This window comes from Bombus fervidus, chromosome 6 (genome assembly GCF_041682495.2).
Source record: "Bombus fervidus isolate BK054 chromosome 6, iyBomFerv1, whole genome shotgun sequence".
NCBI lineage: Eukaryota > Metazoa > Arthropoda > Insecta > Hymenoptera > Apidae > Bombus > Bombus fervidus.
In genome coordinates, this window is record NC_091522.1 from 8,060,859 (window position 1) to 8,079,796 (window position 18,938).

The following is an 18,938-nucleotide window of genomic DNA, read 5'->3' on the forward strand; positions in this document are numbered from 1 at the left end:
AGCTTCTTGAAAATAGGCAACAAATTTGCAATATTTTATAAAAAGCTAGTAATATTAAATTAATCTAGCTTAATTAATACTAGTTCGCATAATTAGGGTTGTAAATATCATTGAAATGACCAAGAAGATGGCAGAAATATTTTATTCAAAAGTCGAACAAAAGCATAGTATCATTGATATGAGATTAATTAACAGTATACTGAAGTCTAATATTACCTCCTATATCATAAAACGTGAAACCATTTGAAGATAATTGGTCATTTCACGTGTAACAGCTTCACGATGTATTTGTTAATTATTAATGATGATATTGCCATTGAAAATATAAATAAATAATAAAAATATATATTATATGTGTACAAGCGTTTAATGATAACAATAATAATATAAATTTTCATTTTCCACAATTGGATACTTGAAACGAATCGAAATTAATTAATTACTTAAATTTATAACAATTTAGCAGCTTTGATTGCTATTTAAATAGCAAATTATAAACATCAAGCATGTTCGTACGTAATATATTCGAATCATCTGTCGTAAGATAGAAAACAAAATTATACTAAGTGAATGTAGAACAATTAACGAAGTTAAATCCAGTTTTCAAGCTTTTTCGCTATTTTAAGCCATCCAAAAAGACAATTACGGTATAATAGAAATGTGGCTTTATTTCATTTTTCTTCCGTATAATACACGAACATATTGCAACAATTTTTTTTTAACGTAGAGGTAATTAAAACGCGAGAGTTTAGCAGGTAATTAGAATAGAATGCTAAGTGACGTCAAACTCTCGTAACACTTGAATATTCAGGGTACGGAACGCAATTGCATGTTTGCTTTTCTATTTTTCTTTTTTTCTACTCGCGTATAGAATCGTATGTGTAATGAAAAAAATAGCATAGTGTTTCTTTTTACATCTGTTGCGCAAAAAGCGCACAGTTTCATTGAAAAAACAAAATGAAAAAGAGAAACAAGAATACATACTCTATCGCGATTTTACTGTATATTTTTTGCAGCTGAATCGTTATCTCTTAAATACTTATATCGTTGCATTTTCACTATTACAATTACGATATTGCATTTACTTCGTTGTTACATCACTGCACCTTCACCATTACATTTTAATCATCGCTAGGCTGCAAATATGTTTTCGGAAGATTTTTAAACGCACCAATACATTCGTTACGAAATTTAGCGAGTGAAACAAATCTCTACGCAGATTTCATCTCTTCGGTTGTGCTTCCAAAAATATAAATTTCTATAAATATCCGCACATTTGCACTGCTGTATTTGAAGCGTTATATTTCTACAATAATATCGCACTTGCACTTATAGTATTGCATTTCTACTGCTGTAATTACATCATTGCTTATATCTCGTTAAATTTGTATGATTTCACTTACACAATTGCACGTGTACTATTAAAAGTACACTATTGTGCATGCACTAGAGGATTACTATAACCGTTTAACAGCAGCATATGTGCGAAATTAACTGTTCTATCGGAAATAACACTGGCCCGAACGAAATCAAATATCATTCCCACTAAAGGATACGTAATATTGTCCCCAGGCGATCGCTGATGTGGTCGAGTCGATGAAATGGAACTCTTTTGCGGCTGTGTACGAAGACAACGACGGTTTATCGCGGATTCAAAAGGCTCTGTCACTCAAGCGAACGAAAGACAGCGCTATCACGATAAAAAAACTCTACGAAGGGATGGATAATCGACCAGTTTTGAAGGAGATTCGTGCAATGTCCATCTGCAACGTGATTATCGACGTCAAGCCGAGTAATATCATCGAGGTGCTCTATCAGGCGATGGAGGTCAAGCTAATGGCGGACTACTGTAATTTCTTAATTACTTACCTGGTATTACACCACATTCTACATTATATGCGTAGATCTTGTCGAGAAACTTGTAACTATTCTCCCTAATGATCGACCCAATCTACCTACAATTAGTCGTAGAATAACGTGGGGTTGCTGATTAGTCTTTCGTAGATCAAGTTCCGAGAGCATTTTGATTTAGAAATTTACTCATAAGCTTTTATTTATCATAAAGAAAATTAAGATTTTTCAGGATTAACAGTAAGTTTACCAAATTTATTATTTATTTATTAAATTTCTTTATAAGGTAAGTAGATTTTCTATAGTTAGTCGTAAAATAAAATAACAAGTGGAAGAAAATTTGTCCCTTGTTACATCGTCTGTTCGCTGTAACAGAGTTTAAAAACGGTCTTTAGAAGATCGATAAAAAACCATTTTTATGGTGAAAGTAATTAAAACTTCGGATTAAATGTAGAAGTTTCCAAATTGTTCTGAAATCTATGATAATATCGGTAATGATTGGTAACTATCACCAATCTTATGATCATGCTTAACATGCTTTCCTGAACATGCTTAATTACAAGTTTATTTTTAGAATAAGTTATAAAGTGTGTGCGAACGACTAAACGGAACAAACGCAAATCCATTTTGCTCTCTTCTGTTTATCCGTACAAGAAACTGTAAATACGTTTCCTACGTTTCGTGGTCTCGTTTTTTAACAACGGATATGTTTCGGAAAATTCATTTGTCCGCATTTAGAGGTAACGAAGTTTAGACGATGGAGAGAGATTTACGACTTTGAACAATGAGCGTTTTGCGAGCTTATTTTAGATTCTACAACGCCCGCGTCGGTTCCATTTGTTCAAATAATTCAACAAAATCTACAGCGTGTTAAATCAGAAACTAGGTAGACAGTGCAAAAATTGGGAACTCCGCGTTTTATGAAATTTAAAAAAATTTTAAAATTAACTTATTCAATAATTAGAAATATTTCTATTCTATTGTTACAACTCTTGTAAGATTGTATTTAATCGTTAAAACATTACACGGATCTCAGGTTCATTTCACGCGCGCGAAAATGGCTTCGTTTTACAGTCAAATTACAATCCTCAAGTTTACAATCCTTGACATATGGAATGAAAAAGAACACGCTAGACGTGCGTCCGTAGAAAGTTCGTATGACAATACTTTCGCTTCACGGACAAGATTTATCGACTAGGAATTAATCGTAGCGGACAATAAATGTGTTAACTCACTCCAACCAAGCCAATAATGCCAATAATCTCGTCTATTCATCCAAAATCGACACGTATCCAGTCAATGGTGTCCTAAAGATTTTCTGGACACCGAACCGCGGACAATTAGCAGAGATAATCGTGAATCGAACGCGGATTTTTGATGGCGGCCTTTACCAGGGAATTTCATTAATAAATCCATGAAACGCGTTGCGGTCGCGTTCACCGCCTGGCGTAGTGACTGCATTAGCTGGTTACAATCGCCAGGCTTTTTATTAAACGTAGCCATAAATCGCCGCGAGTAATTGTTTTCAGAGATACGCCGGTAATAGCGTGCCGTCTGAACATTCCATCGTTCGCCATCATTCCCGCGGAATACGCTTTTTATGAGGCATTACCATCGAGCACGTAACAATACCTCCACAAATAACGACGTTCACGTCGCGTCGAGGGTTTTCGCGCGAGGCATATCGTTTCTCCATTTTATTCTTTTTCTTCTTCTTCTTCTTTCACCCTCCTTACTTTCTTTATTCCGCGCTTTTTTTTTTTTTTTTTTTGTTCCAAAGCGGAACAACGTATCGACGTCCTCCGGGAGACGCGTAGAAACGTCCCTTTTGTCGAATTGTGCATGTATCTAAAGACAATGCGAACTTTCAGGGAAAGTTGCGAACTTCTGCGATTTACGGGGGAGTTCGACTGGAAAAGCAAACTAGCGCTGTGTCTTTTTAGAGATACGTTTGATGAAGGTGGATGGTGGGAGGTGATGTATGGGGGTTGGTTAGGCTTTCAGAGTGCGTGTTTTAGATGATTGTTTAGGTCAAAAAATGAAAGGTAATTTAGATAAAAGAATCGTTCGATACATATCACTGACACGATATATATAAGTGTCAATTTTTTAGATAATAGGAGTTCATATTTTTATTGTCTTTAAATATTCTCAAATCATTTTTCTCGTTCCCTAAAATCAATCGGTGAATCTGTACAAAATGATATAAATAATCGTAAACTGTGAAATAAACTTAAAAAGATCATCGCTATTCTCTACCTTTAAATTTATGCAGTTGGTCAATGTGACCTTTGAACAACTTGAACGTGAAAGGCATTTTATGTGATTCGCCCTATAAAATTTTTTGAGGTAAATTTTCATCCCTGAACAATAACAAATTTTTTTTCCACTCCCAATACTTCTACTCAAAACTACTCTTCTTCTACTTCAAATAAGCAAAAATTCGCCTTCCTTTTCACTTTCATTCAAACGCGTCCACCAGTTATTTTTCTCTAGTTCCTCTTTAAAATTGCCGTGTTCTAGCTTTAAGCTATAGATGAAGCACTTTGATCAGGGCGACAGTTCGACAGAAGTTGTAGGGACGCTCCTCTCTGGCGTTCGCAAATATTCGAAATTTGTCTGTGTATACAGAGGGCGAAGCACTAGGAGGAAAAAGGCGTGTCGTGTCGTATGAATTCGTGAGGAATTTCACGATGCATCTATATTTGTCCGGGCTGTCGAGAAATTCGTGGAAGACACCTCGTTGAACGGCGCTAAAGCCAAACCCGAGACACCAAGTGGACCCACATCAACGTCACTGTATCTGCCGGCCCGATGCGATGCTACGATTTCGATAACCCTGAATACCTTCTCCTCCTTCTCCGTAGGGTCGACCTTTACGAGTCAGCAAATATGTTCTAATTATAGTTTCAATGGAATGGGAAGGGTTGTACACAGCACAGAGAATGTAGTTAAACAACAACGTGTTTGTCTTCTGACCGCTTTAGATTAATGGTTTCAGAGAGAATTTATTGAAATACACGGTGCTTCATGGATGATGGTTCGTTTTATTGGATAATTATTTATTTCAGTTTAATCCTAGTTATGAATTTTAATTGAAATTATTGTTTCAGATAGAATTTGTTTAAATGGTAGCTTTTGAAAACGAGTGTTTTTTATTAGTCAGGTATTTAATTTAATTTAAATTTAATAATCTAGTTTATTTAAATTGTTTTTACGAAATGAGAGGATTGACTTGATTACTTCGGAGAAGATTACAACTTTGTAATTGTAGATAGCTTGGCGTCAGTATCAGGGAAGCTTATTACATTTCGTAACAAGAAGGTTGGTAACAACAAGATTGTAACAGTGTCAGTGCGAAGCTGACCCAAGTCGCGCTATTTCATATCGTATTTTGCCATTTCTCAATAGAACAGAAACATAACAGAATCATCTCCTGTCTAAAAATGTATTAATTTTATTACCAAAAAGTTGTAATTCGGTGAAATACGATCGTAGAGGGGTACAACTGGATTTATTTGTACATACGATATGAAAACTAATTTTCTTTATCGATGAAAGACAGTGTAAAATGGAAGGAAGGGAAGGAATGACAAGAAAGGAAACGAAAGATAAATCGAAGGCAAGAAGAAAGAAAGAAGGAAAGAAATTGCAAAAAAGAAGAGAATCGACCAATATTAAGAGAAAGGAGAGAAAGAAAAAGGAGTAGATAGGGCAGGAAAGAAAAGGAAAGCACAGAAAAGTAAAGGAGGGAAGAAGGAAATGAGGAAGGAAAGAACGAAAGAGAAGCAAAGAAATGAAAAAGGAAGAAAATGTATTTCTTTATAAATATCTTTTATTTAATAACTATAAATTGTAACTATATGTAGAATTTATTTTATTCTCTTCATCTTTTATCATAATCACCTTCTCATAATTTCTTATCTCCACCCACAGTATTGAACCCTCGATCAACATCCTTGATTACTTCGCTATACGAGAACCAGGCATCGCCTAAAGGCGTTTATCTACAGTTTCTCGACTTTCCGAACAAAAATTACTAAAAAGAAACCAGTTAGTCAACAAACCATCAGAGCACTTCCGCGATACGTCTGGCCTCCGTTTACAGACACACTTCTTATAGTTAGCACAGAGTTCCCAAGTTATTTCTCGCTTGTTGCACCGAGATAACAAGGAAGCAAGGCGAACGACCGTTCAAACGTTGGTCCGCTTAAGATTCCAGATTTCACGGTTGCTGGTGTATAGTGATCGCTCCTCGTCGAATCAGGTCGAGCCCATTGAGACGCGTGTACACTATAATGGATCGCGTTTTCAGAGGTCAGCGTGAATTGGCCGAAACGTCCGAGATAGATGACGCACAATTTGGAGGTTTGGCTCCGCCGCCAAGTAAAAATGGGGCGCGGCTGGCAATTGACACTTTTTAAAATTATGTCGCGACTAAAGCTAGGAATTATACACAATTTGCGTACAACATAGTATATAGGGTGAACCACAGGTTTTAATCACCTCCATTATTTTCGCTGTTAGTGGACTGACCGAGATTCTTTTTGTCATAAATAGACCGTGAACGTTTATGCATTTATTGGAAATTTTAATGTACTCATTACATTTAGAGAATGAAACAAATTTCTGGTTAGATTGTATTTTTTTAGTTGCGTTATAAATATATAATTAAAACGACAAACAAAATTCTTACTTTGGTATAAATTAATTTTCAATGTCATTTAATAAATGCAAATTTAGTATTAGAAATTATTGTGATTTTTGTGGTGTTCTCTGGCCCATATAAAAACGTTAATTATAATCAAATAATTGTTATATCGCATAATTGCAAAGGAAGAGTGTAACTTAAACTAAATCGTTAGACTAATTTTCGTTCTATGTCATAGTTGTTCTATGTTATAGCATATATAACTCTATATTTTCAACGCTATTGTCATATTATGTTCAATATTTCTATAAATTGTAGGACTCGACGAAATTACCCATCTGGGAAGTGCGGAATAAAACAATGACCAACATTACAGGACTCAGCTTGCAGGAGAATGACGTAGAAGGAATTAATTGGGTAAATATAAAAAGTTTGCTTTTTAAAATTTAAATATTCTTTATTTCACATAATTTAAATTTTATTTCAGAACAAATTCATTTGGTTACTTTTTATTTGAAAAATGGTTTCTTTCTTTTATTTAGTAATAGAAACCTTTAACAAAATTATTAATTTAGTGGTGTTAATATTCTTAAAACTTATTCTTAGAAATTCTTAAAAATGTATTTAGTAATCGTCGACATTTCTGATGGCGATGTTCGTATATACCAAATGAATATTTTAGGTGTTGATATTTTTGGTATTGAATGAACGTAGAGTACAAGATGGTTTTTTTACGAATTGGCAGTGTCGGGACTAAAATAACTTCATTTAAGCTCTCAAGAATGTTTCTTGAGATCGTAGAATTTTATAGCTCAGACATTTCATATAACATTTTCTTAATCAAATTAATATATGTTAAGAACTGCTTTTAAGAATTTAAGATTTGCTAAGAATGTCATCTTCAAAAATTGATAATAATATGGCGTACGTATAATCCAATATATTTTACATTAAATGAAAATTGATTTTGTCGTTCCTTAAATTTTTCTCCATTATCCTGCACTCTGTAATATTAAATTCCACGTAAAGAACTATAAAGAACAACCATGGACATAGCAGTCGATACGACAAAAAAGCAGAAGATAAATGAACGTTCGATAAAGCCTTAAATTGCGTCTCATTTTTCTTGAATGAGGGGAAGACTTTTCTTGTAATCAGCAAATTAAAAATTTCTTTATTCAAACATATTCTCTAGTCATACATCAACTTACAACAAGCTCATAAGATTTCAGTCATTAGAAGTCCCGTTCTAGTTAAAATCCATTACATTTATTTTCTGCCTTGACAAAACCATATGTATCTTACTTTGTTTATACCTATTTTTCAACAATACTGCGTTTATGCAGAAACTCCACGAGCGACATTTTGCCGTGTGATATTGTTGCGATCAAGTGTCTGTCTTTATCTTTAACAGAGTAAACAGAGAAAGGCACATGGTGAAATTATTTGACTGGTCCTTTCTAGTCTGAAAAATAAAGATATCTTCGAGAGTTTCTTCAAACAAACAATACAAATAAATCAATGTATTACTCATAATTAATGCATACGTACATATTGCAAAATATGACAAAAAACGTTGAACTAATTTTGCCCATCCTTTCCTACGATATTCTTCTTCAAAGTATTCGCTGCAATAAAACACTGCAGTAATTCTAACGTACAGTTAATATGAAATCAATAGAAAAAAAAATTAAAAAACTAGAAATAAGTCTCTACTACACCACATGGGAAAAAGTGAGTTAGAAGAAAGTTAAAAACAGCTCTTCAGTATCTTTCCCCAATTGATTGAAGAACTCAATTTTTATGTAAGTTTTTCCAAACTTTCAACCACAATGTTTTTCATACGAAAAGGGTCGCTTAAACGCTGGTCCATCGGACCTCGAGGTTTGAAGTAATTTCTTCATTAACTCCATGGTACCCTGGAGTATCGCGTGTTCCGCTTCGAGGATACAACAACGTGAGGCCTTCCGTTTTCCGGAAAATCTACCCGCGACACGGTACTTCCGAGCAGCTGACGGCCTGCCTTAATTTTCGTTTCATTAGCTCCCGCCAATTCACTTTGTATCGCGGCCCCTCGCTGAATAGAGAGGCGTTACTACACGCTCGCAATATCGTTTCCCTTTCTCCCATATGCTAACACGGGCCCCCATGAAACGATTAAGCGCGTTGTTTTATAATTTTGGGAAATTGGACGGCTTAATGTTTCATTTCTCATTACAAAGGACCGTCGTAACAGTAGAACGAAACTCGCTGAATTACAAATATTACGGTGCATGTCTGATGACTGAGATTCTTTCTTCAAGTTGTGTAAGATCGAGGTTGTTGGAATTTTCTCACAGTTCAGAGAAATTATTGTGACTGTTGGCTGCAGGTCTTCTTGGAGATATGAAGGTAATTTTAACGTTCTTGCGTTTTAGGTCAAGGAATTCCTTTATGGTGCAGATAGTTTCACAGTCATGAAGTCTTTCGTTTGAGATTTTATTGAGGTGTTTGAAAGATGGTTGTATCGTTCGTTTGTACAGTCTAAAGTTATAGAAAGGGAACGAAGAACAATTTATGAGCCTGTAATACGTTCAATGGTGTGGAGTTACTATTTTTTGAATATTTTATTTGAAAATATTAATATTTCGAAAATTCGCTAAATAATAATATTATGTCCATACAGTGAAGTAACAGCTGAAAATTTCGTATGCCAGCAATTAAATTTTATTAGAATGTACAATTAGCTTATTATAAAAGTTTATGAAACAATTGAATTAATCTAGAGGAACCTCCTTCGTTTCACTTGTCATTTAAAAATTCAATAGCCTGAAGATAAAGTGTTCTTCAAACAACAAAGCAATGCTACGATATTTTACAATTACTTATTAAAACTGGTAGTTACTAAGTGCCAATTTTATTCCGTCACGATATTCCGCAATATCATACATAATTGTAATAACCAGGAAGAATTGAATCATCGCAAACTTTATATTTTGTTAACGATAGTCAAGTGTCCTCTGATTCTACTAAACGGTATCGTGAATTTTCTCTTGGCAAAGGTGGAATCCGCTGTTCTATACGATGCCGTCTTCATGTTCTACAACACGCTGGAAACCTTAAACGCAAGGAACATGTCTGTAGATATTGACCCGCTACCGCTCTCTTGTGAAGAGGAAAAGAAATACAGCGCAGGTCTCGACATTATCAACCTGATGCGCGAGGTAAAGCCTTTCTTCCAGTACATACGAACATATTAAATTGATGCATATGAAGAGTATAGGGGAAGAGCACAATAAGTTACATCTTTTATTTTTTACAGAGAAACCTTTTTAGGACGTTTTCATTTAATACGTTTTCAATTAATTCCATGTTAACAAAATTTCCTTTTCACTTGATCTTAGATTTAAATATGCGTTCTTTTGTTACCTTCAAAATTTCCAAAATATTGCTCGAACAAAATATTACTGGCAATAATTGTACCTTTGATAACCATGAAACTTTATCAACTTATCGATTAGTTATAAAAGACCGGCATCTTTGAAAATTCTCCTGCTCAAAGTCCTTTTGATAAGATAAAGAAATCAAGAAAAACGTAATCATCATGTTTTTCTCCTGAGACATTCGTATGAAACGTCGTTCGTTTGAAATTGGAATTTAGCGCGCGTCAATGCCACTCATTAAACTTTGTTCTATCGTCGATTATCAGCCGTATTAAGGAAGAAGAAATTCACTATAAATTAGGTATGTTTAATGTTAAGAAGATTTATTAACATTGATATGTACTAATATATTAATAAAAACGAAAAATGTTCATAGTAAATGTTAATGAATTATGTCAATGTCAATAAATTTTCAAAAATTAATTTGATGGAACACACTTCCTACAGCCACTCAAGCCATATCTAATATCTAATTTTTAAAGAAAAACCGTTGTTACAAGTCATCCGAACGCTTGCTGACACTTTATGTTAATAAGAAAATAAATCATAGATTTAATGGCCACGGTTCCTACAGCTATCCGACGAAGGAAAGGTCGAAGGGAAGCTCACAGGGCCAATAACGATCGACGAAAATGGTCAACGTCAATCCTTCCAAATACAAATTATAGACGTGAGACCGGGTGAAAATGTACAAACAGGATATTGGCGGCCAGATGGTCTTCACTCGATCAAAAGCGAAAAGGAACGTGAACGTTACTTGTACAAATCCATTGAACTGAAGAAGTTCAAGATTACTACTAAATTAGTGAGTATTCTCTGACGTTCTTAGATATTTGTAATTATTAGAATATTCTTGTTGGTAGAATACCGAGACTTGAATTTGTTTGAGAAGCAATATGGTCGTTCGGCGACAAAACCACTAATTAGGAAGCTTTGTGAGAAAGAGCTCGTAGATTTCTAATATTGATATTTTTCCAACGTGCTAATTAACTGTAATTCATCAGGGACCACCGTATATCATGGAAGTGCCGGAAGGTTCAAATCGAGGTATACTGATCGACCAAAAACGGTACGAGGGCTTCTGCATTGATCTCATCGACGAGATTGCCAAGCTGTTGAAATTTAAATATGAGTTCGAATTAGTACCGGACGGAAGTTACGGCAAGTACGATAAAGAAACGAAGCAATGGAACGGTCTAATCAGACGTCTGCTGGATCATGTACGTAATTACTTGCAAGCACGTTCTATGTAATTAAAGATGATTAATGCAAAGATTTCAGAGATTTCGATTTCTTATTTCACTTTTAATTCTAGGCGTATGGTGACTAACAAATTTTCATGTATCACTAAATAAACTAAATTTTACTTTTTATTATATTTTATTATGTCTTTCAGACAATATTAAAAGACTGAAAAACAACTACTATTAATCAGATTGTTTCATATGATTGTTTCACATCCGACTCTACTGTACCAATTTTCTAAATATTACAATAAATTTGTAAATAAATATTTCTATCTTCATAGACCTATCTATCATTGCGTATAATTTTGAAGCTTCGCATCTATACATATATATTTTATATGTATGCAAGAAATTATTTTCTCTTCTTTAATAATTTAAAAGAAAGTTCAAAAATTCAAGACTTAAACTAAAAGCGCATGAAATCCTTTCAGGACGCGGATTTAGCTATTTGCGACCTGACAATCACGTACGAGCGAGAAAATGCGGTCGATTTCACGATGCCCTTCATGAATCTAGGTATGGTATCTTTAATTTCTTATCGCGTTCTATTTTCGCAATAAATCTCGTGACATTGCTATTTTATCCGATATGTCCGAGTCAGGTATCAGCATTTTGTACAGAACACCGGAGGAAAAAGAACCGGACCTGTTCTCGTTCCTGTCACCGCTGTCACTCGACGTCTGGATTTACATGGCGACTGCTTTCTTAGCTGTTTCGATAATGCTATTTGTGCAAGCTAGGTGAGATTTTAAAGAAAGATAACAAGAACTTTATACAAGAACGGTGCTCCAGGGTTTAACAGCTAAACTTTGTTACTGTATTCTATAGATAGGTGTAAACAAACAAAAAATGTTCTACATATAAATATATATCTTATCAGTTATAAATGTTTATTCATATACAACATACAAAGAGAACAGTAACAAACTTGTACTTACTATCTTATACGACAAGAATACATTTAATCAACGTAATCATTAGCTGTTAATTAGAGGTATGTGAGAACCCGAAAATATCTCGTAATTCCAGATTCCCGAGAATTTTGAAATTATACAGACTGAAATATGGGGCAGAAATAATAACAAAATATGCGAGAGATATAATATTTTATAATAAATTCTTTTATTATAAAGTACTAAAATGAAATAATAAAAATGTTTTATTATAAAATATTGTATCTATCATGCATATTTCGTTATTATCTTTGCTCCATACTCTATTTTATATAATTTTATAATTCTCGAAAATCCCGAAATTCTAGCAAATCCCGACAATCTCGCATTACGAAATACTTTCGAAACCCGACCTGACCCGTACCGACCCGATGTCTTACCGACCCATCCCGAGCATCGGGTTCCTGTTATTTTCGGATTCTCGCACATTTCTACAGTTTTAATATTCCATTTCAAAATATCCACCGTTTATATCAATGAAAAGCTGATCGCGATAAAAAGTTACATTTATTGTTTAATGAAGGTTATTTTAATTTTGCTTTGTCTGAATGAATCAACCTGTTCTTTTTGATAATTGTTTAATATATATTTCTTTTTTAAAGTTATTCACACATAAAAGTTTATGCTATTTATGTCGGAGGTCAAAATCTCTTTGTATCTCGTACTTTTATTGTAACTTTTCAGTAAAGATTTAAATAACCAATATTCGTGTAATATGTCTTGCTTGATTATATCCGTAGTATATACCGACAAAGTTTGGCTATTAAATACTGCGATATCCTACATAAACCAAGTTTTCTTTTTCTAAAAAGAAAATTTTCTCTAAAGTACGTTTTTTATGTTTCTGAAAAGTGTAACAAAATTAACTTCTAAGAGAACGATATTAAAGAAGTAGAATAGCGTGCGCTTACAGAAATCCGTGCTTAAAAAGAAGGTTTATTTACAGAATAGCGCCAGGCGAATGGGACAATCCGCATCCCTGCAATCCAGACCCGGAAGAATTGGAAAATAGTTTCGACCTAAAAAACTCTATGTGGCTCACTGTCGGCTCTATGCTGCAACAAGGCTCTGATATACTCCCCAAGTAAGTTCAAAACCGGCAAACTTAACAAAGCACCTATGCTACCGCAGCCTGTCTTACATGCATGCAAAGCCGTGCGATAATCGTGAAACACAAGCCGCAACACCACCGCAAAGAGATGCTACTGTATCTGTTTTGCCTTGTGTAACTACAACTCTGAAATTACTCGCGAGAGTTCCAGCAAACTGGACGTTTGTGGGTGTATTAATAACTATTCAACACAAAATAAATTTTTCGCAAACGGAATTTTAATATATTTCAGAAAGTATGTCGTATGTTTCTCAAAATATTCATTGTCAAACACACCACGAATGGTATTCCATGAATACTGTCATAAACTTGCTTGTTGTAATATCAATACACTGTTAAGTTTACATAAGATTTAGATTTGGTAGTCAAATTTAATAAAAACCTATTTAAAAGAATTTCTAGCTTAAGTAGCAAGAGACCGCGTTAAACGGACGAAACGAGACGAATTCCTCTGAACACAAAGACTAAAATATTCTGATAACTAAAAGAAGCTAGAAGGAAAATAAGGAAATAAAATATTGCGGATCGTTTGTAGAAAAGTGTACAGAGACGGTGCCAAAAGCAGACGCGGCCCTTTTTTTCTCTCCCCCGCAGCCGTTCCCGTGTCTCCCAGCTATCCTCTTTTTTTCACGACAATTAAGCTTAACGAGCCGCTGTTTGCCGGACATATTTGAGGCGGCTTCCCACTTATTAACGCCGGCACGGCGCTAACTCTCCGCTCGTAACGTCGCGCGTGTTTGCTCGCTACATACTGACGACGTTCCGACTAAAGACGACGACCACGACGGCGATGCTGACGGCTAACAACGGTGAATCCTCCTAACTGCCTCCTAGCCGCTTGTTTATGCTACGCGAAGGTAGCATGAATCGTCGTGATTTGCATAGAAGTAATATTTAAATGTCTTTTACAACCGACTTGGATCTAAAGGAGAAATGGTCTAAGGGTAAGATTTTTATTATTTTTGAGAAAAATCCATGACATCGATGTCAGCAAATGATTTTGTGTAGAATAATTTATGTATTATCGTCGCTATCGTTGCTAGACTACGAATGTTTATACACATATAACTGAATGCACTAAAGAAATGGAATTTAACTACAGATTTATTATACAAATATCGTAACTAACAAGGCACTATACCTTGAATATTTTATATATACATCTGCGCATTATGTGTATTCTGCAGATTTTCGTACGCTTAAATTTCGCATAAATGCTTACATAATGCATCTATAGTCTAGTCATTACATTTCAGCGGGTCGATGAGTCGCTCTCATTTATTCTACTGTACGTAACATGATTTAAAAACTGTTGCAAACTACTTTACAAATCCATTACTAACTTGTGTGTTAGATATTAAGAAAAAAGCAGCTTGAGTTTAAGAAAATTCCTTTTCATTATTGTGTGAAATAATCGCAGTAGAAACTGTTCCTTAAATTTGTAGATATACTGTTGTACGCACATTTGTTAACATTACGTATTGGAATTATAGTTATATGTAGTTAAATGCAATTACTATTCACCATAAAATTTACTTTACATTATTAAAGAGTCACGGATCAAAAGAAAAAATTCGTTTCGTGGAATATTTCTATAGAATAAATGGGAGTATCGCTTATCGATTTCGCGCGGCGGCAATTTAATCGCGATCCATTTGTCGGCGAAGGCAAGCTAGCCTCGCGAGGAAACAATGTCCTTTGTTTCTGTTTACTCGGCGTCCTGTGCACGCTCGCGTGACACAGAATATCCGCACGCGCGCCATGCTCGGCAAACAGGAGTCATTTGCATACGCGGCTCTTTAGCTCGCGCTTAATTAGGAAAACGCGATGCACGCTGTCTCTGTCGCCGCTTCTGCGCTTCTAGCGTATCGTCGAGATGCTTCATCCACTCATCTCGTAAGCACCGGACGATTTATCTAGACGACGTAGACCGCGATTGGCTGAACTGTAGACAGATTTCATGTAAAACGAAAATTCAAAGCGTGATCTTTGTAAAAGCATAAATCATGAAGCATTTTGTATTAAAGTTTATCAGGCTCAAATGTAACAGTTGGATTTTGAAATTCGATTCTATTACAGTTATAAGAAGACTATATTCTAAGCTCGTATATCTATTGTGTTTGACATTATTGAAACTATTAAAGTTTATCTTCGTGATAATATGAACTGATATTAAAAATATATACGAAAAATAGAATAACGCAACTGTAATTTTAGGAAATTAAGATATTTAGTCGACTAAACTGTAATAAATGAAAGAAGGCTAAAATATTTGTGTTTATAAATAAAAAAGAACTAAATGAAACTAACTTTACGTTTAGCTGTAATGATCTCCAATGAGCATAGATTCGATGCAACTAAGTCCAACTCGCGTCAATCCACCTCGACCCATTCTTACTCGCTTCAACCTGTTTAATTTACATCGATCAGCTTCGATCAGTTGTACTTCACGTCCATCCGCTTTGATCAGCTCCAATTCTCATCTGTTCGTTTCGACCAGCTCCAATTTCCATTGGTCAGCTTTGACCAGGCCCAATTTACGTTGATCTGCTTCAAACTGTCCCAAATCAAATCAACCAACTTGAACCAACTGCAATTTTCATCGACCTTCTTCGACCAATTCCGATTCCAGTTAGCTTCAACTAGCATAAACTCATTTTGATCAACTCCAACTCACATCGACCTATCCTATCAGTTTCAATTGGAACATCTGTAACTTCTGTCAGCCTATTTGGATCAAACACGTTCAAATTCTAATCACTCTTGTATTTCTGTTGTCTCACTTAGAACACCTTCGATTCGAATGGTGGCTGGTATGTGGTGGTTCTTCATTATGATTATGGTTTCTTCTTACACTGCCAATTTGGCCGCCTTCTTGACGTACGACAAGAAAGAAAATCCAATCCAAAGTGTCGAGGATCTTGCTAAACAGACGAAAGTTAGATACGGAGCCGTGGATGGTGGATCCACGTCCACTTTTTTCAGGGTAAATTTCTACCTTCCGACATTTCAGAATATTATAATATCTAGAATATCTGTACATTTATGGAAAATTTACTTATTTAAATGCGCAGAAATATACAGTATGCACGTGCAATATGCAAAGATATATAAAACATATAAAGAAGTGGAACGTAATTAAGAATTCATTTCTTGCAGGAAATATAATAGCGAATACTACACTTGAGATGTTTTATATATCTTTGCAAATTACGTGCATTCTATACATTTTTAAGCTTGTAAATTTAAAAAATCTACAAACATGCGCAATCTATTAAATATTTATCTCCGTTTAACAATAGTGTTATTTCGATTACAGGACTCCAATTATACGACATATCAACGCATGTGGGCGACAATGCAGGAAGCAAGACCAAGTGTGTTCACGAAAACGAACGACGAAGGCGTTGAACGAGTGTTGAAGAAACGCGACTATGCTTTTCTTATGGAGTCTACCACGATCGAGTACAGGATGGAAAGAAACTGTGAACTCGACAAGATTGGAGGTCTTATCGATAACAAAGGATATGGTATCGCCCTGCCACGGAGTATGTTCCACAATCCTTCAATGTTATTTCGAATCATATCGGCGCGAATCTTTTGAAATATGATCCTTTTTCGTTAGATTCTGAGTATAGAACGCCCATAAACGGCGCGATATTGACGCTGCAAGAGAAAGGGGTGCTCCAAGACCTGAAGAAGAAATGGTGGGTAGATCGGGGCGGTGGGATGTGCACGAAAACCGAACAAGAACCATCATCGTCAGGTGAATTAGGAATAGCCAACGTCGGTGGTGTTTTCTTAGTCCTTCTGATCGGAACTTGCGGCTCGTTCATCATCGCTGTCTTTGAATTCCTGTGGAATGTACGAAAGGTCGCCGTGAGGGAGAAGGTGAGTCTCCTCAGCCGCGTCTCCTCCTCACAAGACCGTTATCTCACCCTTGGATCTCTTTTACCCCGAAACCAGTGATAAATTTTCCTCTGCGTCGCGTGTATAAGGAAGCGAAGGAATCATTCTTTCTCATAAAAATTGTCTTTAAATTATTCTTGAAGAAGGAAATGACAAATAATAATTATTAGATTATCTTGACCGTTTTTGCACGTTTAAGTGCATTTTAAAGTATGTTGCTTCACCTAAATTGAATACTTTTATTTAACAGAATTTTGCAATAGTGTTCGATTACCATCGATTTGGAGTACTTCGTAGAAAGAGTAATTTTTAAGGAATAAAACAAAATTTGTTAATGACAATTTTAAATGAGATAAGTTATAACCAATGTATTGTATAATCATATTTGGATGACTCGCTATCTTACTTATATTATTGTAATTTCTTTCTTATCTTGGTAAATATTAATTAAAGTAGCAGCAACACTTTTAATCGGGCTTTTATTCAAATTAGATTCGAGAGTATGGAATTAAGCAATGGACCGACTCGTGACAGTTTCTCGTGTATGTTTTTGCAGGTTACACCATGGGAGGCGCTGGTAGCAGAATTGAAATTCGCCGTGAACATTTGGGCGGAGACGAAACCCGTTAAAATCTCGAAAAGCAGCGGCACGAGTTCGATGGAAGGCGGCATCGGTCGGGCGGCCTCCACGGCTCGTTCAATCGTCGGCTCGTTTCTTCGTCTCGACATCCTCGACAAATTCGATAAAGATAACAATACCAATAATCACAACGACGATCGCAAGATCAACTAAAATTCCAGCAAACTGTCGATCATTCTACCATTATACATTAAGCTGGTTATGTTGCAAATTGAGGGTGAACAATTTAAGTGCTAATTTTTGCAACATGATATTTTATTCTTCATGAAGATTATGCACACTGTAACAGATTTTAATCTTAAGATTTTTATCTTTTGTGAAATCTTTTCTAATCTCTAATTCTTCAAAATTTGTTTTCTACTTATTACTACTATTATTACTATAATTCATAGTATTAATTACTAATTTCTGTGGTTATTCATTAACAAATAAACTGTATAATTAAGTTCTATAACAATTGCTTCATTTACAACAAAATGATATAATATAGTCATTGATAATCTACAATAATAGGGACAACAGAAAGAAAACAAATTCGTCGGTAATATTTAAAGAAGCATAGAACAAAGGAGAAGATAAAAGGACACCGTCAGACCATCCTGTGCCGTCGCGCATAAAGTCGTCATTCTCTCGACTAGTCGCAGAATAGCGACGTCATGGAAGGCAGAAATCTTCGCTGTAGGTCCAGTAAGAAAGAAATTCAACAATATTTGGACTCGGCTACAATGGCATTGACAAACCGTGCTCTTGGTTTAGATTTTCATCCCTAGAAATCACCTGCAGGTTTCCTGATACCAGCACCCCCCGGGAGCAAAGCGGCATCTTTGTGTCATTATCACCAAGGGACGTAAACGTCGGTCTTTGGCAAGGGGACACTTTTAACTTTACTGACCTGACGTCGCTCGCGTCAAAGAAAAGTCGATGGACACTTGACCCCTGAAGCGTCGCCAATAATTCTTTAAAAGACTGAATTATCCTTCCAGTGTTGTATTTTCACTTATTTTGGGAAATAATGGAAACTATTTAAACTACGTTAGCACGTTGAATGAGAGTAAAAGCTTTGACGTGACTTCTTTATTTATCGAAGATTATTTGTCAAAGATTGTACTTCTTTCTCCTTTTAGTCATTTCATGAGTTAGACATTTTAATCGCT

General features: G+C 35.3%; 1 protein-coding gene across 2 annotated transcripts in view; it reads left to right on the plus strand.

Moving 5' to 3' along the window:
• Window positions 1-18,232, plus strand: part of LOC139987921 (glutamate receptor ionotropic, kainate 2) — a 70,269-nt gene extending 52,037 nt beyond the window's left edge. Inside the window, exons 5-16 of one of the 2 annotated variants that reach the window (XM_072004739.1) lie at window positions 1,573-1,872; window positions 6,821-6,919; window positions 9,544-9,705; window positions 10,499-10,729; window positions 10,929-11,144; window positions 11,603-11,687; window positions 11,773-11,911; window positions 13,071-13,208; window positions 16,023-16,221; window positions 16,555-16,783; window positions 16,861-17,126; window positions 17,701-18,231. In XM_072004739.1, the coding sequence (XP_071860840.1) occupies window positions 1,573-1,872; window positions 6,821-6,919; window positions 9,544-9,705; window positions 10,499-10,729; window positions 10,929-11,144; window positions 11,603-11,687; window positions 11,773-11,911; window positions 13,071-13,208; window positions 16,023-16,221; window positions 16,555-16,783; window positions 16,861-17,126; window positions 17,701-17,937 (2,301 nt within the window). In that variant the 3' untranslated portion in view covers window positions 17,938-18,231. Of the gene's footprint in view, window positions 1-1,572; window positions 1,873-6,820; window positions 6,920-9,543; window positions 9,706-10,498; window positions 10,730-10,928; window positions 11,145-11,602; window positions 11,688-11,772; window positions 11,912-13,070; window positions 13,209-16,022; window positions 16,222-16,554; window positions 16,784-16,860; window positions 17,127-17,700 lie in introns of both variants that reach the window. The other variant, XM_072004740.1, reaches the window with a different exon arrangement.
• The last annotated feature ends 706 nt before the right edge of the window (window positions 18,233-18,938 follow it).